This window comes from Clytia hemisphaerica, unplaced genomic scaffold, assembly GCF_902728285.1.
Source record: "Clytia hemisphaerica strain Z4C2 unplaced genomic scaffold, Clytia hemisphaerica genome assembly, whole genome shotgun sequence".
NCBI classification, from domain to species: domain Eukaryota; kingdom Metazoa; phylum Cnidaria; class Hydrozoa; order Leptothecata; family Clytiidae; genus Clytia; species Clytia hemisphaerica.
Genome location: NW_027104090.1, coordinates 1,295,788 through 1,321,069, shown reverse-complemented (window position 1 = coordinate 1,321,069; position 25,282 = coordinate 1,295,788). Strand labels below are relative to the sequence as shown.

The 25,282-nt window shown below is 35.1% G+C and overlaps 3 protein-coding genes across 3 annotated transcripts; 1 reads left to right on the top strand and 2 right to left on the bottom strand.

Moving 5' to 3' along the window:
* Positions 1-21,782, top strand: LOC136812781 (uncharacterized). The gene is made up of 12 exons (XM_067069304.1): positions 1-81; positions 2,159-2,330; positions 2,641-2,844; positions 3,224-3,469; positions 5,183-5,307; positions 6,332-6,577; positions 7,090-7,305; positions 7,831-9,229; positions 10,188-10,304; positions 10,657-10,823; positions 18,935-19,112; positions 19,734-21,782. Exons 2-12 carry the CDS (start codon positions 2,174-2,176, stop codon positions 21,332-21,334), a joined length of 4,656 nt encoding a protein of 1,551 aa, XP_066925405.1. The 5' UTR covers positions 1-81; positions 2,159-2,173; the 3' UTR covers positions 21,335-21,782.
* On the bottom strand, positions 11,160-12,531 carry LOC136812782 (probable salivary secreted peptide). The gene is made up of 3 exons (XM_067069306.1): positions 12,245-12,531; positions 11,830-11,982; positions 11,160-11,605 (listed from the first exon to the last, which is right to left on the bottom strand). The coding sequence occupies exons 1-3, from the start codon at positions 12,321-12,323 to the stop codon at positions 11,436-11,438; spliced, it is 402 nt and encodes a 133-aa protein (XP_066925407.1). The 5' UTR covers positions 12,324-12,531; the 3' UTR covers positions 11,160-11,435.
* LOC136812783 (probable salivary secreted peptide) lies at positions 14,009-15,823 on the bottom strand. The gene is made up of 3 exons (XM_067069307.1): positions 15,698-15,823; positions 15,167-15,319; positions 14,009-14,353 (listed from the first exon to the last, which is right to left on the bottom strand). The coding sequence occupies exons 1-3, from the start codon at positions 15,756-15,758 to the stop codon at positions 14,184-14,186; spliced, it is 384 nt and encodes a 127-aa protein (XP_066925408.1). The 5' UTR covers positions 15,759-15,823; the 3' UTR covers positions 14,009-14,183.
* Positions 21,783-25,282: the final 3,500 nt, after the last annotated feature.

The window sequence follows — 25,282 nt, the reverse complement described above, 5'->3', positions numbered from 1 at the left end:
AATGGCGAAATCTGAAAACGAAAGTGCTTTCTATCAAAATTTCAAAAAAACTTTCAAGTTTTTTTCCACTGTTTTTCAGAGGTATTATTTTTCTTTTCTTCTTCTTGCATGTTGCAGCTACCGTAAGTTGGTCTGTAAGCAGTGGCGGCCTGGCAGGGGGTGCAGGGTGTGCAGTGCACCACCCAGAAAGATCTGAGAGGGGCGCCAAAGGAGCTTTTCAAGGGGGCGCCAAAATTTTGTTGATGTTTAATTGGGCAATTTGGCACGTTTATAGCGCCTTCTATACTATGAGTACAATGTTAATTTTTTTTCGCCTGCGGCGCTTTATTTTACCCTCTTCCATCCTTTTTCTTCAATTTTTTCAAAACTTCTATCAATATAGACCTTTTTTTAAAGAAGCAGCCATGTTGAATAATTATGTACTCCAGCATAAAAACAATAATGATACAGCCATATGCATAATTTTTAAAATAATGCATGATACAGTAATTATGCATGGCTGTATCATTGTTTTTATGCTGGAGTACGTAATTATTCAATAAGGTCTATTGAAACCTGGTGTATCCACCAGGGGTTAAAGAGAATGTGTCGCCCTTATGAATTGGGCGTATGAGAGTGCTCTTCCGCGGCCCGCTAGAAATGTTTGTTTGACGGATACGAAAGTCAGTTTTGATGGAAATCCAAGATGACGGCTGATTGTTTCATTCGACATCTAAGTTTTGTTGCAAGAAGAGAAATTTAACATTATTTAGCAAACTCTTTAAAAAAAACTTTTTAAAATTTGCATATGATACAGTAATTATGCATGGCTGTACTGTATCATTGTTTTATTCAACATGGCTGCCTACTTTAAAAAAAGGTCTATCGACTTACTAGTTATAAAATCGACTTACTAGGTATAAAATTACCATTTCAAAGATTAGGGGCGTTACTTTCAACCAGTCACTGCTCTTACAGTTTAACATTTTCACTTAATGATGGAGGGCGCAAATAAGGAAAAAAAATACCAGGGGCGCCAATTTCATAGTTTGCACCACCAAGAAAATTAAGCCAGGCCGCTACTGTCTGTAAGTTGGTCTAAAATCGACATCCCTCTTTTAATACCGACACCCTTCTTTAGAGATAGGAATAATATGAAGGTTAGAATCACTTATAAAGAATGATTGCTAAGTAAAGAAAATTAGTTTCAAGAAAACTGGGTATACCTTTTATGACAATTTTTCAAGGACTTTCTTGAGTTCAGAAAAAAGGATACCAACAAAAGGAAAGGATGGAGAAAAAATTTTGTAAAATATATTTGGTGTGGTCAAGTGATACTTTTTGGCACCAGACAAAAAACCGGACTGCTCAGTGCGTTGGCAGGGTCGTGCAAAAACTCAACGTTTGACAAAGCTTGACGACAAAAAATGTTAGACAATTTTATAAGAAACTCTATTAGGCAAAAGTCTATGAATAGACCTTTTTTCAAAGAGGATGTCCTGTTAAATAATTATGTAGTCCAGCCATAAAAACAATGATAGAGCCATACATAATTATCATGCATATTGCAATAATTATGCATGGTTTTATCATTGTTTTTCTGCTGGACTACATAATTATTCAACAGGGTGGCCTCTTTGAAAAAAGGTCTATATCTCTGAGCTTTGTTTTTTGCAGAATATTCTTGGTTTTTCATAGTCAAAAGCATTTTTGATGAGTTCTAGCGGGTGCACCACAAAAAAGTTTCACCTTACAGTATATACCGTGAGTGGTCCTAAATCCGACAGCCCTGTCTAAATCCAATGGGGTCTTTCAAAGATACAAACTAAAATAAAAACAAGCCTTTCGCTGTGACGCAATGAAGATACCAATGTGTCAACCAAACTATGTTTTTAGTTGTGTACAAAAGAGCAATGTTTCTTACACAAAAACTACCGTTTCCTTTGTACACTTTGTACACTTTTGTTAACACCGACAACAGCCACAGCATCATAAGAATTTTTATGTCTTGATAATATCAGATTTGTGCACTAAAAAAAATACAAAAGAAGGCATTTCTAAATACAATAAAAACAGCGAGGCAGGCCACAAATAAATTTAAGAGTATTGATCCAAAATTTTTGTTATTGTAATTTGTATGATTTCAAAAACTATAAGCTAACTTTCATTTTTCTATCAGATTTATTTGGAGAGAATGGCAGAAGAAGGACCTGAATCCATACTAACAGATGAGATTGAATCACTCCGAGCAATTTATGAAGACCACTTTGTAGTCATTGAGAATAGTGAACAATATAAAGAGATAGTATATCAAACCCAAAAAGGCTCACAAATTACATTTTCCATTTGTGGTTTGTATATATTATTTAGAATGATGATAATTTTCGATTAATATTGCATGATAAACATCTTGCTACTTCTTTCATCTTTCTGATTGCAATTTATTGTCAGTTTAAAAAAAATATGCATCTTCATACTAGAGAAAAACCTTCCAAGTGCAATATCTGTGCAAAAGAATTTACACGATCAGGCTTCTTGAAAAATTATCTTCATATTCATACTGATGAGAAACCTTACGAGTACGATTGTTGTGGTGAAAAATTTAATTGTTGCTTATAATGATGATGATCGCTTTTGTAAAAGATTTGTTTATCATTTCAGAAAACTATCCAGATATTGTACCAAGTATTAAAGTTGGCTTGAATTTGTTAAGTGAAGGAAGAATTGTCCATGAATTGAGTAATTATGCAAAGGAAGAATTAGTCGGACGTTCTATGTTGTTTTCACTCATTACTAAATTTGAAGAAATTATCGATCAACTTAATGAAATGTCAATTGAACAAGAATCTTTACAAGACCCTAGCGGTAACTATAATTATATAATTATATATAAGAAATAGAGAACTGACTTACAATTGCTACACAGTGTTTCATGCTGGCGCAATCTTCAGGCAATGCAGGGGTATTATAGATTTTTTTCAATACACCTGCATTGCCTGAAGATTGCGCCAGCATAAATCACCGTGTAGCAATTGTAAGTTAGTTCTTTATTTCTTAATATTTCACTCGAATTTTTTCGAATTTTCTTGAGCACTTTGTGATTCTATTTATTTCACTGTATATTTATATTCGCTTTGTAAACTTATTTTAAACATATACCTGATACCTGATAAGAGTTACCTAAGAGTTTTAAAGATTTGATGACTTCATTTTTTTTGAAATTTATTTTAAAATGTTTCTTTAGGGACAGTTGACGCAGTAGACCTGGAAATGTCATCTGAAAGCATTGATGGTCCATCTAAAGCTGACTGCAGTTCTGAAACATCCCCGGGAAACACGTACACCCTAGCAGAAGAAGATGTTTGCAAGTTCTTTTTGAAAGGCCAATGCAGGTTTGGTGATAAATGCCGAAACAAGCATCCTGGAGGCAGCCCTTCGAAATCTCAAACATCTAACAAAAATGATCTTTCCACTGCAAATGAGAAGAAAGGTATGTTTAAAAAACAATTTTTTTCCAATATCCCCCAAAATGTCACAGATTTATTGCCAAATGGGCTCTTTCAGAAAATGTTCATACATGGAGGGGTGAAGGATATAGTGTCCATAGTTTCTAGAGGGGTCAAGACCCCCCCTTAGGTAAGAAGACCCCCCCCCCTTAAGTGCTAACCCCCCCTTAGGAAATTCATTTCAAATTTCACACACCCCTTAGAAAATCAGTATAAATGGAACGATTGTACAAGAGTCATAACTCAAGGAAAATCCCCCTTATCTAATAAGACCCCCTCCTTAGGTAAGAAGACCCCCCTTAACTGGCAACCCCCCTTAGGAAAGTCATACTTTTAACACTCCCCCCTTGCTTTTGGTTCATCAAAAACCAAGACCCCCCCTAAATGTAGGGGAGGTACCGGGTGACCCACGAAAAAGTTCAGACGTTTCCCGACATCTTGAGGCCGAACAAATGTCCCAAAGTGCTTGGAGTTTTGATATTTAGAAAGTAGATATCCTAACTTAAAATTTGAGCTATCACTTTTTAAATTTGACCAATTTGTTCTCTACTTATGAGCTTTTAAAGTCAAAATTCACTTTTCGGAAAGTGTAAAAAACACGTAAAAAAGGGGTATCAAATTTGGTATTTTTAGACGTTTTTGATATACAGTTTTTGAAAAAAATCTGAAAAATCTACAAAAGCACCAATTTTTATAAAAACTAGTCTTGTTTTAAACAAAAATTACTTTTAAAGGTGTTTTTATTAATTATTAATGTCATAAAACTCGTTAAATAAGTCAATTTGTAAGTGATTTTCTAATTGATTGCATAAATTTAATACCTCTTTTTTACGTGTTTTTTACACTTTCCGAAAAGTGAATTTTGACTTTAAAAGCTCATAAGTAGAGAACAAATTGGTCAAATTTAAAAAGTGATAGCTCAAATTTTAAGTTAGGATATCTACTTTCTAAATATCTAAACTTCAAGCACTTTAGGACATTTGTTCGGCCTCAAGACGTCGAGAAACGTCTGAACTTTTTCGTGGGTCACCCGGTAGAAACTATGGTGTCTGGGGGATAGTGAAAAATCTACAAAATTTGCCTTGTACGTGGGGTAAACTTGCTCTGTGGGAGGGTAGTTTTGCTGTTTGAGGGTAATTTTCATTGTCCAGGGGGTCAACTAATGCTTCTGGAGGGTAAATTTGCAAAAAATGCTATATCCTCCTCTCTCCATATTTTTTCTGGAAAAGCCCAATTCGACACTATTTCAGATTGGTGCTATTTTCTACTCCGGAAGGGGTCTGTCTAACTTCATCTCCAAAATTTAGGTTTCTTTTGAGTACTCTTAGGTGCAAAATAAACGCCCCCCCCCCCCCCGCTTGTTAATTTTTCGAAAATTGTCCAACTCCCCCGGACCTTATAAGGACCCCCCGTTTATTAATTTTTAAGAAATATTTTCAGCTGTCAAAGGGAAGGCCTCTTATTTGCTTTTAATATCCTGATTTTAGCCTATATTTACCTTATTTTTAGGGTTTCAGAAGTACAATTTCCAACCCCCCCCCCCCGGCAATTAGGTCCCCCCTGTTTATTGAAATTTCGAAAATTTTCCAACCCCCCCCCCCGTTTATTCGAACCCCCCTGTTTATTTGGCACCTAAGAGTAAACCTTTAATAGTTAATTCGACAAATTAAAATTCATAACAATTTTTTCTCATTAAGGTACCAATAAAAACAAGAAGAAACAAAATCAACACTTAGAAACAAAGGAACTTACTCCAAAACATAAAAAAGAAGCATCAATCAAAACAAAAGAAACTGACGAAGAAGGAATTAGTACCAAAAAGGTGAATATTTCGTTTTACCACTGTTTTAATGAAACTTGTTAATTTCTCACCAATTTTCATAGCTGGAGATCCACTTAATGCTTTTGCGATAGACTGGGTGGGGGGACTAAGTGGCCTGGTAGTATAATGGTAGTTCTCAATTTTTAGCATTTGCCTAGAGGAGACGAACTGTAAAACAGTTCACCAGATTGTGTTGTTTTGGAAGGTAAAAAAAGGATTATGTTGAGTTCTTGTTTTTCATCATAGTTTCAACTCCAAGTAGCCTTTTTTGTTATTTATGAACACTTTCTTGTTGTTTTTTATTTAAAAACTAAGAAGGATGCTGATCTTCGGGTTATGTTTTTTCTTATATCGTTATTTGTATTTTTTGTGTTTTTATTCCAAAAGGCGACCTTCCCAAATGTTCCTAGTCTACTTCACTGAAATCAGTGTCGTCCAAAATTATTAAAAAAGAACAGGGTGGGCAAAAAACATGTGGCCAGACAAAAATTATGCTACTTGCAGAACAATTACTACCATAAAAATCTCTTTTGTTAGTTTGCGCTTGAAACTTTGTCATAAGTGCTCCCACAAGACACTTTTCTCATGTCCGATAAAATGCATTCCACTTAAATTAGGTTTCTCATTACATTCATTTGTTTATAAAAATTTTCAGATACATTCTCTTATAAATAACATTTAAAACAAGGGATTTGTAATTTTTTAACAAAGAAATTTGGCTGTGGAATGTATTGCTGGAAAGTTGTCTTCAGAGACATGTTCATGTCGTAATAAAAAGACAAAGAGATTAAGTGTTAGAATTTCTATGGCACTAATTGCTCTGAAAGTTAAACAAATTTTCTCAGACCACATTTCTTTTGCCCACCCTGTAGTTCAGCCAGAAGTAGACTCTATTCAACCATTTTCATGGAACAGAATTGTACTAGCCCTTTTCAGTTTCCAAAATGTCATTACAAAAAAAAGCCTTATGTTCTTACATAGTTTGTTCTTATAAAAAAACGTGTATTAATTTTATTGATTATAGGCCTCGATGAAAACAGCTACAGATGTTATACACCGCATATTGTGGGATGATGCCTTGCCTACCCAAGATTTTATTGTTGGTTACCTTGATCGTTTTGTCGGGATAATCGAGAAACCATTCACAGCTTTCTCTTGGGAGGATATCGCTTCAGTGGATATGAACGTGTTGGCTGTACCAAAACACAGGATTCAATATTTCAAATATTTGGATGTTGTGGTTTGGGATAAGAATAAAAGAATGGATAAGGTATGGATATATTTCCTATCAAGAAATAAAATAGTTTAACTCTGTAATCATTTTTTCAGTCAAGTGCTCCCTTAAGAGTATGCTTTTATACAATATTTACTGTTTTGAAGATCAATACGGGAGTAGCTTTTTGTTAATTCATGTTTTTTCACTCTGTTAAAGTCAATTTGCTTTAAAGTGTGCTCTCCTTCTTTTTATTATCATATTCATTCTATTGCTAATTCTCTTCAGGGTAGCTTTCATATGAAAGTTAAAAGATTGCATTCTTAGAATGAATTTTAGTATTTTACCAAATATTGCACCAACCGGCATTTCAAATACACGTTTTTTTATAAGAACTTCTAAAAATGTTAAAGCATTTGGATGTCCTTAACATTTTCCTAGGAAACTGAGTGTTTTAGAGATTGCAAAGCCTTAAAATGTTCTTAACTTGTTCTTAAAATTATGACCATCGAAGCCTTATGTTCTTATATAGTTTTTCTTATAAAGAAAACGTGTATTCTCACTACTAGGTGTTCGGTTCAACTGGCAATTCTGAAACCATTCTCGACATCATCGATTCCCAATGGAGAGAACAGTCTAGTCAAAAACAAGAATCGAAGGCTAAAGATGAAAAGAAAAAACAACAGAGGCGAACACAAGACAGAGTTCACGATGAAAAGAACAGACCAAATTATTTCCTGTGTGTACCAATTACAGACCCAGAAATCAGGAAAAATGTAAAAGAGGTTTGTAAAGAAAAATTGAATTTCTCTGGTCTTTTAAATATGTTTTTTTGTCCAGGTCTTTTTTTTTTGTCATTAAGGAAATAGTTTTTAGTGACTACAAACGTTTCTAGAACTACTTTTAAGGCTGACCTTAATAGTAAGCAAATCGGGTTAAATCAGTAATAAATCATTATGTTAATACATCTCTTTTACCCCCCCCCCCCCCCCCCATCAGCCATTGCTGAAACTACTATTTTTGATTTTTAGAATCTATCCGCCACTTTTTGTTTCTTTTCAACACATGATCTATTAATAGACCTTTCCATAAATTACGTCACGAACATCACTTGCCTCGTATTCAAACAGTTCTGATTAGAAAAGTGATTAGTCTCTTGAGACATTAAATGACTTTTTTATGAATAGAAAGTAGTTTTAATAAAATCCGCCGGGAGTTAATCACCATGGCAATAACTTCAAAACGAGGCAAGTGATGTTCGTAACGTAATTTATGAAAAGGTCTATTTCTTCTCTCACATCATGCCATAGGCCCAAGATCATATCACTACATCTGATAATCGGTTGACAGAGATTTCTCATGATGCCGACAGACTGCATGTCACATTATGCATGTTCCGTCTAAACACAGAGGAAGACAAGTCGAAAGCTAAACAAGTTTTACAGTCGGTAACACCACTTCTACCCTGCCTTGTACCATTGAATTCATACAAATTTGACGTCAAATATACCGATCATTTTAACCGTCGTGTGGTTTATGCCGGAGTTTATCCATCACCGGAATTATTGAAACTACAAGACATTATTGTGACCAAGCTGAAAAACGCTGGCATTCATTTATGTGGAAATCACGACGAATTTACACCGCATTTGACCATGCTAAAAATCACCCGACCTTTTATGAAAGATAATGATATCAACGAAATCAATCCTTTTGTATTCAATAAAATCAAGCAAAAAACATTCGGTAAACAACAAGTTTCCGCATTACGGATATGTGAAACTGGACCGGAAAGAGGCGCTGATAATTTTTATGTAACTCTAACACGCATTGAAAATTCTTTGTTATCTATATCGGATTCTCTACCACAGTTAGTTGCTAACAACTTGACAAACCAAATGAGCCAAGGAATCATTGATGAAGGCTTAGGAGATTCCCTGCTTTGTGGAATTATCTCTGCAGAAAGGGATTCCTTCGAAAAAGAAACGTCAATCATGGAACGATGTCTTATCGAATCTAGTTGGGAATCCACTAAGAAAATGATCATTTTGAGGGGACTTCCTGGCTCTGGGAAATCTGAAATTGCCAAAAAACTGATGCAGGGTCATCAAAGCTGTAAGACGTTTTCGGCGGATGGTTATTTTACAGAACAAGCTGTCGCTTTGAACACAGATTACAAATTTGTTGGCAAGGAGATTGATGCTGCTCACAAGTATTGCCGTGACCGAGTAATCGAGGCAATTCAAAATGGTACCGAAGTAGTAATAATTGAAAATACTCACTCGCAACGGTGGGAATACCGTATTTACGAGCGATTAGCCATTCTATGTGGGTTCAAAAGTCATGTTGTGGAAATCGAATGCTCTAATGATTCTACGAGACAGGATTTCCAAAAACGTTGTATACACCACGTGACTGACCACGTGCACAAAGAGATGTACACGCGTTGGGAACATGATCCTCAAGCAATCATGACTTCACAACGTGATCAAGAGCGTCTCAGTCTTGACTGGATCACCGACCATCGTGACCGCCCAATTCTTTATTCTGCACTATTCTTGGATCAAAAATCGAAAGATTTATTGAAAATGACCCGCCCGCCGACTATGAGTCGTATCCATTCCGACCACATGACGTTGATGTATGACCCTACCATGGAACATCTAGAAAAGTTACCGGTTGGGACACCTTTCCGGATTGAGCTATCAGGTTTGTTACGATTTTGTATTAAAGGGAAGCGGCCGTAGCATGAAGGTAGAGATTCCAAGGTTGTGGGTTCAATAGACTTTATCGGAGTTTTTGATTTTTCTAAAAAAGCGATGCATTGTGGGATTGTTTCGAGTGTATAACCATTGAGTTTAAAGCCCGAAGGGCTAGAGTAGAATCTCTAACCTTTCTCAGGCAAGAAAAAGTGAAGCCTTGAAAAAATGCGCAGCCTTAAAAAATGCGCCGTATTTTTGACGACAGATTGAATCTAGCAATTCCTTTGTTTACGATTGATATTTTTTCGAAATTTAGCGGTAAATTTTAGTTTCAATCCGTCATTTGTGTAAAAACCAGGCGAGCCGCTCAAGGCCGTGCAACTTTGGTAGGATTTGTTGCCTTCAAATGCACCACCCAGTGGTGCATATCATGAATTGGTTAGCATCAATCAGGTCGAACTTTAAATTCATTTCTTGGCTTTTTGGACCTACCCCGGTGGAGGTCCTATAAATTAACCTCTGTTCGTTAGTTCGTTGGCCCGTTCGTCCGTTAGTTCGTTACCAACTTTTCTCGAGATTGGCTCATTGCCCAAAACTGTGCCGAGTCCGATTTTTGAGAAAAAAAATTTCTCCGGTTGAAAATGCCGGAAATCGCTGTTTTTGAAGATTTTCATTAGATTTTTTCCTTGTATTTCTATGTTTTTCACACAAAAACATTATTCATAACAATGCTCACCATCAAGCATGATTCAATTGTCCATAAAACTGATTTTTGCGACCAGAACTTTCTCTTAATTTTTTCCCTACAACCCTTCCCTCTCCCCCCATCAACAATCAATGATGAATTTATTGCGTTATGCATTTTCGCTAAACGCTATATTTTCTGACTGATTTTTTTCTTCTCGCATTGCTATCTAACTTTCATCATCAGGTAGGTCCATTCAGCATCTAGCTTGTTTTTTCAGGATATGCTGGCAACAACAAAGCACAAGCGATGTCAGTCATCGAAATTGAGGACCAAAAATTATGCATGAGCAACCATCCACATGTTACCATAGCAACCAATAAAGGTTTTAGACCTGGTTAGTTACCTGTCGTTACTTTGTTATATTTATTGGAACGTAGTTACCGTATTACTTCGTTTATTATTTTTTTGAGTTTTAGGAGGGGTGTTTATTCGAGGGAGGCGTTTAAAAGAATGGGGCGTTCAAAAGAAGGGGGCGTTTATTAAAGAATTTAGAACCGAGGTAACTTTAATCTTTATCACCCTAAAACCGTCCCAGTCTGTTTTTGCACTTATAGACAAAAGAAAAAAAGACATGGACGGTTTTAGGGTGGTAAAACGGACAAAAATGTCCGCGCGGCAATTGGCGGCTATGGTCGAAAAGGCGTATTAAATTTTCCTAATTAATTAAATTTTCTCATTTAAAATAGGTGACGTCGAAAAAATGTTGGATTCTTACACATGTCAGAAAGTGGAATGTGACGTCATTTTGACTGGTGTTGTGGGTGTTCGGGTAGCCATTAATGAGCGGGAAAGCGTCACTTGTATCGATGAGCATTATTTCAAAAAGTTATTGGCAAAGCAGGCTGTTACAAAGGTTTGTTTAGTTTTTTCAAATTTTATATACTAACGACTGATAACAAAGGATGGACTTACAAGGAGAAAATACAAACTGGTAGATACAAAACTTAAAGGTTTTATTTTTACATAAGTGTTCCCGTTTCATATCAAACACATATTTCATATCAGGGCAGTGTCTGCCTATTGTTATATTATGCTGATCTAAGCAATCTTGCTCCACACCCCTGTCAATCCAATGTGAAAAAGCTTGTGAATTAAAAGTGATGAGTAAGCAAACGATATCACTCTTATTTAAAGATAAAACCTTTAATTTATGAAAATTATTTCAATTATTTCTTTTATTTTACTGATTTTACATCATATCATATATTATAGACTAGGCGGCCTGGAACAATTTAAGAACTTAAGATGAGTGAATTTTAAGCAAATGAACGGCTCAAAATATCTTTTAAAAAAGGATATAGTTATAAAGCCTAAATGTTTCAAAAATGTGCCAAAAAATATGAATAACATAAGAAAAAATTTGGGGTTAAATTACTGTGAAATAAGCCAAACCCCTAAGTACAAAAGTTTAATACTCTTTCTTATAAAAATATGCAACGTATCAAAAATATAAATTAATCGCTACTCAAGACTTTTGTCCGTAAACAATAAATTTGAAATGAAAACCACGCATTAAACGAGATTTGATTTTGATGGTAACATGGTCTTGATCGACCCCGCCACTGATTCTATGGGCGTCGCCGCCCGTATCATCGTCCCACTCATCATACGCCAAGACAGATGTGATTCTTTCACCTTTGACAACAAAAGAGGAAATACTTTACACTTTTTTTTAATAAGAGTTATTTGCCTAAATATGTTCTTGAAATGTTCTTAATTTCATCATTTTTGTTAAATTTCCTAAGAAACTGGGTATTTTAGACTCCATAAAGCCTTTAAATGTTCTTCACATGTTCTGAATATTTCAGCCATCGAAGCCTTATGTTTTTATATAGTTTGTTCCTATAAAAAATATATACCTGAATTTTTTTGATATTCAAATTCATGTTTTACATATGCCGCATTGTGCCCTTTTCGTATTTCTTCTTCGTAAAGAATGACGTCATTTTTACCAGGATTTCCAAGGGTTAAATTATGTCTTCCATTACCTGCTGATAACTCTTGCCATTTACCTGTGTAAATAGATAGATAGAACAAAACTTAAAAGACGTAATTTTTATGATTTATCCTTTTGTAGTGTATCTTATCAATTTTAGGGTAAAAGAGTAAACTTCAGGCTTGATTTTACTTAAAGTTTTCCCCAAGGGCCTCATTGGGATACTCTGAGTATGTTAAATCTACATAAAATTTTGTTTTCTACGGTACCGAGCAAGATAGTGCGCAATTTTTTCAAGGTTTACCCCTGTTTATAAAAAACGTATACTTGCCATTTACCTAGAATTTTACTTGCTTTATCCATGACTTTTTCAACATTGTCAATTATCGCTATAGCAGCGAATATCTGTTCAGCCATTTTTTTTTATGTATTGTTAGCAATTTATCTCTTTACTAGGAGTTGATTGCCAAGCTGTTTTAATGCGTCAGGGCCTCAAACAAGAAGTTCCGGCTCAAGCACGAATCTCTCTGTATTTCGAACGGATGTTATTCCCCGTTCGAGTTCGAATACACTTTTCTCGAGATGCATAAATTTATTGTTGTCCTCGTTTTCAAACAGATTTCATTGCTCTAAAATTACAAATTCACAATGATAATTGTGTTGTTTACACCTCATGATACATTTTGAATTTCAAGTACTTTTGTTTTAGAGTAAATGTTTGCCTTTTGGGAATTTAAATTGGTTTAAATGTATAATTTTATAGCAATGAAATCTGTTTGAAAACGAGGACAACAATAAATTTATGCATCTCGAGAAAAGTGTATTAGCGAGATTCAACTTGAATACCAACTCTGATCTGAAGTTTTGCGACTTTCCACCTTTATTGTTCTCTTGTCTGACTCGTTTGAAAGTTCAAATGTTTGAAGGGCTATTTATATGGCACTTCAATAAGCAAAGCGCATATACAATGTTAATTTCTTGGAATGTTTATGTACGTCAAGCATCTCAATATAAACAAACATAATTGTCAGTTTTTGTTTACTCAACAGATTTAAGGTGGATTAAAAACACTCCTGGAACTATTTTAATAAATGTTTGCATACACTTTTTTTTATAAGAATAGTGTAAATCCATTTCATCATTGATATTCTTAACTATTTTGGGAAAACCATCCTAAAATATTCTTACAGCATTCTTATGTTTGGATCCTAATTCAGACTAGATTTAACATGTATAGTACATACGTCCGAAGCATAAAATGGTATTTTTGTGAAAGGAGTGGCCCTATATGGGGTAATTGACAATTTCTAATTGAAAATACTCTAAAAATGGCATTCTTAAGCTTGAGTAGCAAAATTCCATGATGGTGATATTCTTAGCATATATTTTTTTGGTCATTTCAAGTGTTTTCTTATAAAAAAGCGTGTATATTCATACAGTAAATCATCTCAATATAAACAAACATAATTGTCAGTTTTGGTTTACTCAACATATTTAAGGTGGATTAAAAACACTCCTGGAAAACATTTTCATAAATGTGTACGTGCATATATTCATGTAGTGAATCGTTGAAAATTTTCCTGTTTGTCTGTGCGTCATTTTAGTTCCAAGAAAGCTTTTTTTTTTTTACCCACCCCATTAAGTCTTGACGAAATTTAGAGTCATGTCTCCTTTATGTAGGATTTGAAGCTACTTACTTTCTACATAAGTTGTGCGGCCCGCGTGGTTTTCATACAAACGCTGACATTTACCGTCGGAATTTGAAAAAAGTTTAAAACAAAGAAAGTGATAGATTCAATCTGTTTCAAAATGCGGCGCAAATTTTTTGAAATTTCTTCAAATCGTTTTAGAAAACTTGAAGATTCGCCGATAGCTTTCAGCTTGAAACTCAATGAGTCACATTTATTAAGTTTAAAACCCGAAGGGCTAGAGTAGAATTTCTAACCTATCCCAGGCAAGAAAAAGTGAAGCCACTTGTTTCCCATCCAGACCGCACCGCGCTCATGACGACGGATTGTATCTAGCGGTTCCTTTGTTTTGAGAACAATTCAAAAACTTGAGATGACTGGATTTTAAGCAAATGAACGGCTCAAATGATCTTTTAAAAAAAGGATGTAGCTATAAAACCTAAATGTTTCAAAAAATGTGCCAAAAAATATGAATAACATAAGAAGAAATTAGGGGGTCAAACTACTGTAAAAAAAGAAACCCCTAGGTACAAAAGTTTACTCTTATTATAAAAATATGTAACGTATCAAAAGATAAATTAATCGCTACTCAAGACTTTTGTCCGTAAACAATAAATTTGAAATGAAAACCACGCATAAATCGAGATTTGATTTTGATGGTAACATGGTCTTGATTGACTCCGCCACTGATCCTTTGGGCGTCACCGCCCGTATCATCGCTCCACTCATCATACGCCAAGACAGATGTGATTCTTTCACCTGTCACAAAAAAGAAAATTCTTTACTGTCTCAGAAAAACCCTCGTCAAAGGGTTAACATGTTCTTATTTTCATCGTTTTCTGATTATTTTTGTCCATTTTCCTAAGAAATCGGGTGTTTTAGAGTCCGCGAAGCCTTAAAATGTCCTTAATTTGTTTTTAATATTTTGGCCATCGAAGCCTTATGTTCTTATAGTTTGTTCTTATACAAAAGAAACGCGTAGACGACTAATTCAGACACAACAGAAATTAAGCAAAACTAATTGAAGGAACGAATTACACAAACTGATATTATCCCGTTATGATTTTCTTATTATTATGTAACACCAATATTACTTTATTATAAACGACTCTCAAGTCTACACTTCCAACATAAATGTTTTCCAGAGCTTTCAGGGGTCTAATTCAGGCTTGGCGAACGGTGAAATTCGCAAAAATTACAATACTACTTTTTATGGTTAGCTGCTTCGTCTAAAAAGTCACCAAAATTTTGAGTAAACAAACCATCCCATTGGCTAAAAGCAAAAACATAAACAAAAAAATAGAGTAAGAGCACAGAAAGCACATTTTTCTCATACTATGCACATATTTTTGTTTATGTTTTTGCTTTTAGCCAATGGGATGGTTTGTTTACTCGAAATTTTAGTGATTTTTTATACGAAACGGCTAATCGGAAAAAGGTGTATTCGAAAGGAAAGTATTAACAGTTCTTCCGGCTTTTCAGCCTTAAAATTTAGTAAAATTCATCAAAACATTGAAAATATTGGTTAATATGTTGTGTTGAGTCTATTTTCAAGCATTTATTTATTTATACCTGAATTTTTTTGATATTCAAATTCATGTGTCACATGTGACATACTACTCCCTTTTCGTACTTTTTCTTCGTAAAGGATGACGTCATTTTTACCAGGATTTCCAAGGGTTAAATTATGCCTTCCGTTACCTGCTGATAACTCTTGCCATTTACCTATAGATAGATAGAACAAAACTTAAACAAAATTATAATTAAAAAATTATGAAATTATAGAGAGTATTTTACGACTTTCCTTTGACGAGGGACTAAGAATTAAAAGTTCGAATTATAGAAAGATCCTCGAATAATGGAAGTTCGAATTAACGAGTGTTCACTGTACCAGTATAAACATGTAAATACAAAAACATACAAAATATTTTGATTTTTGGGACCTGGGGACAAGTTTTTTACCAAAAATTATTGGACTTAGCCTATCAATTTTACAATTGGGCCTACAAGTTGTAAAATCTCTATCGTCAAATTAAAAATTGTTAAGGGTTATTGCTGCTCACCAAAATTAGTTCCCTACAGGTAGCTTATAGTTATATTTACCTAGAATATTTTTTGTTTTATCCATGATTTGACCAGCACCATCAAGAGCATTTGCAGCCATTTTGTTTTGATTGTTTTACGGTATGTCTTGATGCTTTTCTTATGCTGTGTTGTGTCGTCCTTGCGTGTTCTTTGATACTTTATAATGTTTAGGTAAACTGACTTCTATTTATAAGGCTCTATTTTTCTATTAGGGAAGAATAGAAAATAAATTTAATTACTAGGAAAAGACTTTGGTATTTAAGGCAATCACTTATCGTAGACGATGTTATCGACCGTTACAGTGATAGTAAAGGCGGGAAGATATGGTGGTATGGCGTTATGGCGGTATACGAGAAAAAAATCAGGCGGAGATTTTCGAAGAAGACTGGCAAACTCTACCGGCTGTAAACTCTTTTCGGCAAAAATCCCGTTCGCAAATTTTCTTCGGCTTTTGGCTTATTTCTTAGATAGTGATTTGTCTTAGACTATAGCATAGTCTACACTTATCGTAGGTTCGGCCCCACGAGTCCAGTCATAACACTGATTATTTCATGAGTTGAAAAATAATTGACTAGGAATTATTTTCTCTTCGTCAACTGTATGTAGGATAGACATGTTAAATTTTTGATACTGCCTTACTAATTATCTACAACCCTCGATTATCTAACAAAGTCTGTCATTGAATGATCCCATAAGTTGATAATTTAGCGGTTATTTTGTTTGAAAATTCAGCGAAAGAACCGAAAAGCCTGAATCTCGGTAGTCTACACAATAGACAGCTCCAGGCTTTTAGGCTTTACTACTCCTAGAGTAGAAGTTTTACGTTCGAAACGAAGGAAGATATGAGGTAGCCTAGAATCTCGGCAGAGTTTTATTAGCTCTTGGAAAGAGAACTTGATTGGTTTTTAAGTCAATACTGAGACATCTGTCTTATAATGAAAGTATCAAGAAAAAACCGAAGCTGTTGAAATTACTTTCAACGTAAAATGAGGACTCAAGTTCTGGGTTTTGTTGCTCTCTTTTTATTTGAAATGAGAATACGCTATGGATTTCTGTCAAGGTCGGTTGAGGTTTAGAGCATTGAGATGTCTTGAAGGGGATCGATTTGAAATTCTTTGATCGGAAATGAAGCAACTTGTTGGGATGAGATGGAGTTTTTACAAGCTCTTATTTGATTTGGTTGATCGTTAACCAGTAATGAAACAAATTTGCTACTTTTTCTAAAGAATGCGTCAATTTAATTACTTCAAATGAGCAATTATTAAAGTATCTTATAAAAACTCCATCTCATCTAGCCCGGGGTCCACTTAAAGCTTTTTGATAGACTGGATGGCGCGATTAAGTGGCCCGGTAGTATATGGTAATATGCTTTTGCTTAGGCGGACTGTAAAACAGTCCGCCAGATTTTAGTTGTTTTTGGAAGATAAAAACAGTATGAAGCAATGTTTTATTTGAAAATAAGGGATTGCAAATCTGTTAATCCTGTTTGTTTCTCATTTTTGATTATATCTTTCAACTCCAAGTAGTAGTTTTTTTGTTTTTTTGATTTTAAACATTCTTTTTCAAAATGGCAACCTCGTCAAATGCTCCTAGTCTACTTAACTGAACTCATCAAAAATCATCAAAAAGCAAAGTTCAGCCAGAAGTAGACTCTAGTCTACATCTCATCTGGACTTGTTCCCCATCTAAAATGCTTGACACGCGTGGCCCACTTGGTTTTTACACAAACTCCAGTTTGAAAATAAATTCCATCGCGAGATTTTAAAAAGTTATGCCGCTTAAAAAAACAAAGAAAAGGGGGGATAGATTCAATCCGTTTTCATTTAATTCCAATCCATTCAATACAATTTTAAAAGCGGTGCAAATCTCAGAGCTTTTTCTTGACTTTTTTCTTGACTTCTGCTTTTCCTCTAGCAAAAAGAGTTTCTTATAGGAAGTAAATCTATAGAAATATACAATTCAGACTAGACATTTTCTTGCTTGAGAAAGGTTGGACATTCTCTAGCCCTTCTGGCTTTAAAGGTTAATAGTAAGACACTCCTTTAGAAAGTACCTAAGAATATCCGCTATTTTCAGACCACGCTCGCACGCTACAGTTTCGTTTCGCTCCAAAAGGAAATGAAGCCATTCTATTGGTTACATTCAAGTTTTAAGTCACTTCTAACCAATAGAATGGCTTCATTTCGTTTACGTGCGAACATGATCTCAGAGTGTTCCCCTTCAAAGTGTTCGTTATTGTCTATATTTTCTCAACGCGTTAAACATGTTTTTAATAAGAACAAACTATATAGAACATAAGGCCTCGATAGCGTGAATATTAAGAACATGTCAAGAACATTTTAAGGCTTAGTAGACTCTAAAACACACTTTGTCTTATAGGAAAATGGCCAAAAATACTTACAAAATGGTAAAAATAAGAACATGTTAACAACATTTTTAGGCTTTAAACTCAAAAAGTTAAAAATATTGGAAGGCTACAAATTTTGGATGATCTTATAAAAAAACCGTGTTTAAATTTTAGATGCAATATTCCCACGTTACGAGGCTCTTAAATAAGCGAGTTACACTTATCTGATGGGAAAGTTTATCAACCTCAATAAGCTTAACAGTTTCTCCCTTCCCTAAAATCAACCCCCTGTCTATTCCGAAAAAGAAACTTATCTTTTATTTTAAATGTTTGGTTTTTATATAAGTGTTCCCGTTTCATATCAGACACATATTTCATGTTGGGACAGTGCCTCTGCCTATTGTTATATCATGCTAATATAAGCAAAAAAATGTTTTTCTTTACCTTTTTCTGACCAATATTGCTCCACATTCTTGTCAATCCAATGTGAAAAAGCTTGTAAACTAAAATTGATGAGTAAGCAAACGATATTACTCTTATTTAATTTAAAAACAAAACCTTTAAGGAGGTCATGAAATTCTTCTTAACTCGAACACGTGTTATGGTCCCTTCAGTTAATAATGCCTATAAACCTTACTCCATAATTCGAAATATCCTTAACTCAAACAATTGTTATGGTCTCTTCTGTTCACAATGCCCTATATAAATCTTACTCCATAATTCGAAATATCTTTAACTCAAACAATTGTTATGGTCCCTTCTGTTAACAATGCCCTATATAAATCTTACTCCATAATTCGAAATATCTTTAACTGGAACAAGTTTATGTTTCCCGTGCGTGTTTGATTATCACTGTATTACAAAAATTTCAGAATTCAAATTCAACTAAATCAATTTTTTCTATATAGGTATATTCTGGAGATACTCATCTTCAAAGCGAGGCTGGCAGTCACGAAAGTGAGGCGATCAATTTATACAATGGACCTTTGGATGTCATCAAATGTATCAATGTTTTCGATTTCGATTCCACCTTATTTTTCACGCCGGACCCAGTGGAAGGTCGGCAGGATTACCAGAAAGCAACGGGTAAGGATTTTTACATCCTAGATAGAGAGAAGATTTATTGACATGGTTGTATTACAATTACAATTAACTAATACCCCCCCCCCATTTTACCCAACTTTTGGGTAGGTTTTGAATGAAGTTTGTAATACACGGGTTGCAAAATTATAGTAATGCAGTCAAAACATGTGATTACTCGAAAAAGTTCACGTGATTTAATTCCCAGGTCACAGTACTTGTTTTACAACTCACATTTAATTACTTTATTCAAGTATTAATGAATTCGAACCAATCAGAAATGAAGGTCATGTAATAAGCACATGAAAATTTCGAGTAAAAGCGTGATTTGACTTCAAACTTTAATTTTGCAACCTGTGTATTGACTTTTTGAACCTCATTTTTGGGTATGAGTCGGCAAATTTTAGAAGAACTAATTTTAGCGAATGATTCTCATTTATAGCCTAAATTCTTTAATTGTTCTAGGGTTTTTTTACAAATTTTGATAAAAGTAACAATTCATGAAACTAATTTTTGCAGTGTAGGTGAGTGTCATACGTCTTCCAAATGCCGAATCGGCATGTTTTGTCTTGTAGTTGTAAGAAGAAATTCAAATTTCGAAATTATTTTTTTCCCACTGCATTGTAGGTACTCCTTGGCCTTACAAAGGATGGCTTAGTTATTTGGGATCTCTATCAAACCCGCTTCTCGTGTACCCAGGGCCGTCTCTTAAAGATTACAAACAAGTCGTTGATCGTGCAAACTCGTATACTGTACTATGTACAGGTAGGTTAGAGTTGATGCGCTTTGCAGTGGAAGGAGTTCTAGCATTGCACGGACTGGGTTTTGATGAAATCATTTTAAAACCTAATGATCGAGAACGGTATTCAAGATCGAATGTTAAGAATTATAAAAAACATACAATGACAGGCCTAATGAAAAAATTCCCTCGAGTGACTGAAATCAATTTTTGGGATGACCGAATCGATAATATTGAATCGATTCAATCGATGGAGAAATTTCATTCGAAGGTTAAATTTAATTTATACCATGTCCAAGATGAATGTCCGAAATCATTTTGGCATTTCAAGACCAGTGAAATTTTCGGACAACTTGGATTGGTGCAAGATGAGAAATACAAAATGGCGGTCGAAGAAGTGATTTCTTTGTTAAGCAAGGCATGGCTTGATGTCATTCAATTACAAACAGATCCAGTAAACTTGATTCATTATTTCGGATCGAATCTACTGGGCCGACGAAGTGACGTCGATTTATGCTTACTCGCACCTTCATCCAGATCTCCAGATGAGTGCATATCCAAAATGGCGGATAAGCTGCGTGAATACGGTTTTGAGTTTGTTCATGCTGCTACTGGGATTCGTTGTCCCAGGCTGAAGCTGAAAGCAATGTTTTGTAACTACGCCAGTATTTCTTTCGATATGGTCGTAGCATGTGTTTTGCCGGAAGCCGAAACAGAAATTGATTTTGAAGATGCCTACCGTACAACGCAAGACAAGAAAAGCAAAATCGCTTTAGATGGCGTTTTATTTCACCAAAAATTGATTATCCCGATTTTAGATCGGATTTCAGAATCGGATATCGGGATGCTAGTTGATGCGGTTATCTTGTTGCTGCGGCGACGTAATTTAAAAGGGAACGCGTTTCACTGTATTCGTACGTTCCATATTGTGAAATTGCTAGCTGATTTTATTCATACAACATCTGATGCCCTCCCTACTGAAGATCTGGATAACTTGAAAGATTTTGAAAAAGTGCTGAAATCAGCATTACGTTATTTCGCAGAGCTACCTTATGATTCGTACGTCAAATTATTTAAATCGTTTGTACCTTATCAGTTTATTGAGCCGATTATTGAATGTTTTGCTGACGCAGCTAAGTCTACCATTATGGAAATTTTGTACTCGGTGCCTCGCGTGGAAACTTATCAAGATAGAAAGATGACGTTAAAACTTGAAGCATCGAACGCAGTAGAAAAATGGAAAGCCGCCACCTTATTTGAAGCACGTTTTGGTACGCTTGCTCGACAACTTATCGACCGTGGGTTTACACTCGTTCCAGGCCATGTTGAAGACGGTTTGATAACGTTTTATTTGGGCAGGCAAATCGAAGAAGTAGATACAATTTTGAGAGATTTTATCAAAGAATTTGAACATGAAATGAACGGTGTGATGAATATCAAAATTTTATATAGTTTTAAAAATGGGAGATATGATGCTTGCCCGTTTTAACCTAGTCTATACACAGGTTCGATATTTACGGCTAATTTTAAAATTCACTGCCGTAGAGGGTCTGTTGTCATTGTCTTTTCTGATTTGGGATTTTTCAAACCGACCGCTATGATGGAGTGCGGGTGAGAGAGGGGAGACGATGAGAGAATGTGTTGCTTATTTTAAAATCATTCTTCATCGCAGTGGTTTTCGTACGGGAATTTTTTATCAAACAGACAATGCGCACAGAGTGTACTATGAAACGATAAACGTGAGATACACTCTGGTACAGAGTAGTTTTAAACCATCCTTTCCAAACTCGAACCCAGTCTATTGATCTATTTTTATTCTGATAGCAATCACGATTATATCACGTTCATCACTAAATTGAGCATTTTTCACTAATTGGTCAGCCTAAGCTGAGCATTCAAATAGGTAAAATTTTCTTCCAGTTCCTCCATCATCATAAGACGGCAAAAAAAAAATCCGGTTTTCCGATCTCACTTTGATTTCTAAACTTTCTTCCGATCGGGTTAACTTTTTGGGTACTTTTAGCGTGCGTTGTTTTTACAGATCATAATGTAGTTTCATGATGGCGGCTCAAGCGATAGTCAGATGTGATAAGTCAGAGTTGTACCAAAGTATTTCCAGTGTAAATCTATTGCAAGCTTCAACATTTATTTTTTTAACTCGGCAAATCAAACGCATGATTTTCATCAAGGGGATTCTTTTTCTACATCCTTTGAAGGTTTAAAGCCGTTTGCTCAAGTTTTTGTTTATGTTGAATTTTCTGATACTTTTTATTGCTGCTTTTTAATAGTTTTTGCAATAAAAACATATTTTCTTGTTTGCCTCTTGGGGGATTGATGGTGTTATAATGTTATTGGAATTTGATAAAGTTTACAAAAGTACAGCTACTGTATAAATTTGATATAAAGACTGGATGCAATCGTGCTTTTTTGGACTTGGACGTGTTTGTGATAAAGGCGAATCGCAAAAAACTGTTTGGTTCCCGTCATTTCTACTTTAAAAGTGGGAGTCGTTTAGCCGGTCAGTCGAAAATATTTTTCTGTTAAGAAGCAGCTATACATCTTGTTGAAAGGGAATTCGTGTGGACTGATCCGAATTTTAAAATTGAGAAATCGTGGATAAACTGGTGTTTTCGGTTTACTCTCCATTAGCATGCGGCTCTCTACTTCGATTTGAAAACTTATAACACCAGAGCGTGCAGAGGTCGACAGTGGAAATCCAGCAAAGCAGCGGAAAAGCTTTCCGACTCTCCAGCTCTACCTGCTGACCGTAAATCAGATGACGGGAACCAAATGATGACATCACATCTCCTATTATTGGACTTGCAAAATTATGACAAATGGTCTTTGGAATTTGATCATTTATATTAATATCAATATATACAGTTCTTGTTGAAATTGATCAGACTATTTTTTCACGCAGTTCCGGATGCAGATTGTGTTTTTCTAACCTTTTCTAACCTTGGCGCACATTTTGACTGAATGATGGAATGGAATGAATGGCGATAAAACAGTTTATAGATATCTCTTATCAGACTTGCAGAAAGCGGGCTGCCGTCAAGTTACACAACATGCACACTCTCGTCACAACTTGCACAGCCATAACAAACAGATCAATCTGGTCTTCATTTAACATTGTTTTAAAGTTTAAAAACACTGCCCGTGCTTGGCACAGAAGAGAGGACTCCCAGTTGAAATTAATTGCTACACCGCTGCCCTGTTGAATTTATTTATTATGGTTGTGTGTTTATTCCGCCAAGGCGGTAAATCATTCGCCCAAATTCATAGACCAATCAAAAGAGAGTTTAAAGCAAAACGGGGGAAAAATGAGCTTCCCCGCATAGTTATGAATTTTAAGTTTTGCTTTCGATTATCATTTGCAACCAGCATAAGTCTTCAAGATGGTTGTGTGCATGTTGTGTAACTTGACGGTACTAAACTACAAAATTTATTTACCCAGACTGGAGGGGCCATCCATATAGTACGTACACAGTGAAGGGGGGAGAGGGGGTTTAGCAAAAGCGTACATCTATTGTTTAAACAAAGTCATTTCTTTTGTTCTCTGTGTACAAGGGGGAGGGGGTGTCAAATATTTGGATAATCTTTGCGTACGTACTATATGGACAATGCTAAAGAGAAGTATACTTTGAGCTTCTCGTGAGGGGGGGGGGGGGTTGGAGGAGCTCTCAGGCTTGTTTTACATAATTTTAAATCAAGTTATCAAATGTTTCACATTTTGTACATTATTCAACATATTTAGTCTACTCTGTTTCAGTGCATCTCTTACATCTGTTAACCCACTTATTAAAGCTATCTAGCTAAGCTCTATTGGCTGACCTTCCAGCCTCGGCTGGTTTATTTTATTGTTTGAACTCGAAATGAATGGCCAACAACCGGTCATTTTTTAATGCTTCTGTATAAAATAACCTATTACTGAGGTTCAGCATACCAGGATAATCACGACGACTGACGAAAAATGTAATAGGTTAGTGAAAATACGAAATTTGATTGGTTGAAGCTCACTCAGGGGGGGGGTTGGTAGTAAAATCTCAGACATATATAAGTAGTAAAAGGATTTTCACGAATTTTTACATACCACCACCCAGACTCTTGGAAGAGGTATTTTACTACCCTGGTAGTGAAAGTTTTTGGGACAATTTGTCATGGAGACCACCTATTTTTTGGTTGCTTTTCGGACTGATTTTACAAAAAAAGCTAAAAAATGATTATTTCTGTGACACATTTGACACTTAGTGCAAAAATTAATGTTTTTCCCTCAGAATTAAAGTCTTTTTTATATTGATAAAAAGTTTTGAGAATTTTTTGTTTGCAGCAAACAACTTTCCAACAGAAAATTTTTTCAAATTATAAAAATCTCCAGATTTTTTCGGAAAAGTCATCCAAAAGATTAAGAAAATTACAAAAATATAGCTAAAATTTGTTAATTTTACTAGTTTAACTACCCAGGTAGTAAAATTTTTTCAACATTCAACACATAGATACCACCCATTTTAGTATTTAACTACCCTGGGTAGTAAAAGTTTTTTTCGATTTTTCGTCACACCACCACCGTAGTAAACGTCATTATGTCTGAGATTTTACTACCGACCCCCCCCCCCTTGGCTCACTAGCCTGTTAAATTTTCGTTCGTTGTCGTGATTTTACCGATTTACTTAGCTTCACTATTATGAATTGAGACATTTTTGCAATCCCTTTCTTTCAAACATTAAGAATTATAATTCACCCAAACAATTGGTTGACCATTTTCTTCATCAATTACCCCAGCAGGGGGGCAGTGTATATACCGGGTGACCCACGAAAAAGTTCGGGCCTTTCTCGGCGTCTTGAGCCCGAACAAATGTCCCAAAGTGCTCGGAATTTTGGTATTTAAAAAGTAGATATCCTAACTTAAAATTTGAGCTATCACTTTTTAAATTTGACCAACTAGTTCTCTACTTATGACCTTTTAAACTCAAAATTCACTTTTCGGAAAGTGTAAAAAACACGTAAAAAAGAGGTATTAAATTAATGCAATCAATTAGAAAATCTCTTATAAATTGACTTATTTAACGAGTTTTATGACATTAATAATTATTAAAAACACCTTTGAAAGTAGTTTTTGTTTAAAACAAGACTAGTTTTTATCAAAATCGGCACTTTCAAGGAATTTTCTCAAAAACTGTATATCAAAAACGTCTAAAAATACCTAATTTGATACCCCTTTTTTACCTGTTTTTTACACTTTCCGAAAAGTGAATTTTGAGTTTAAAAGCTCATAACTAGGGAACTTGTGCGTCAAATTTGAAAAGTAATGGCTCGGATTTTAAGTTAGGATATCTACTTTCTAAATAATAAAACTCCAAGCACTTTGGGACATTTGTTCGGCCTCAAGACGCCGAGAAACGTCCGAACTTTTTCGTGGGTCACCCGGTACATCGAA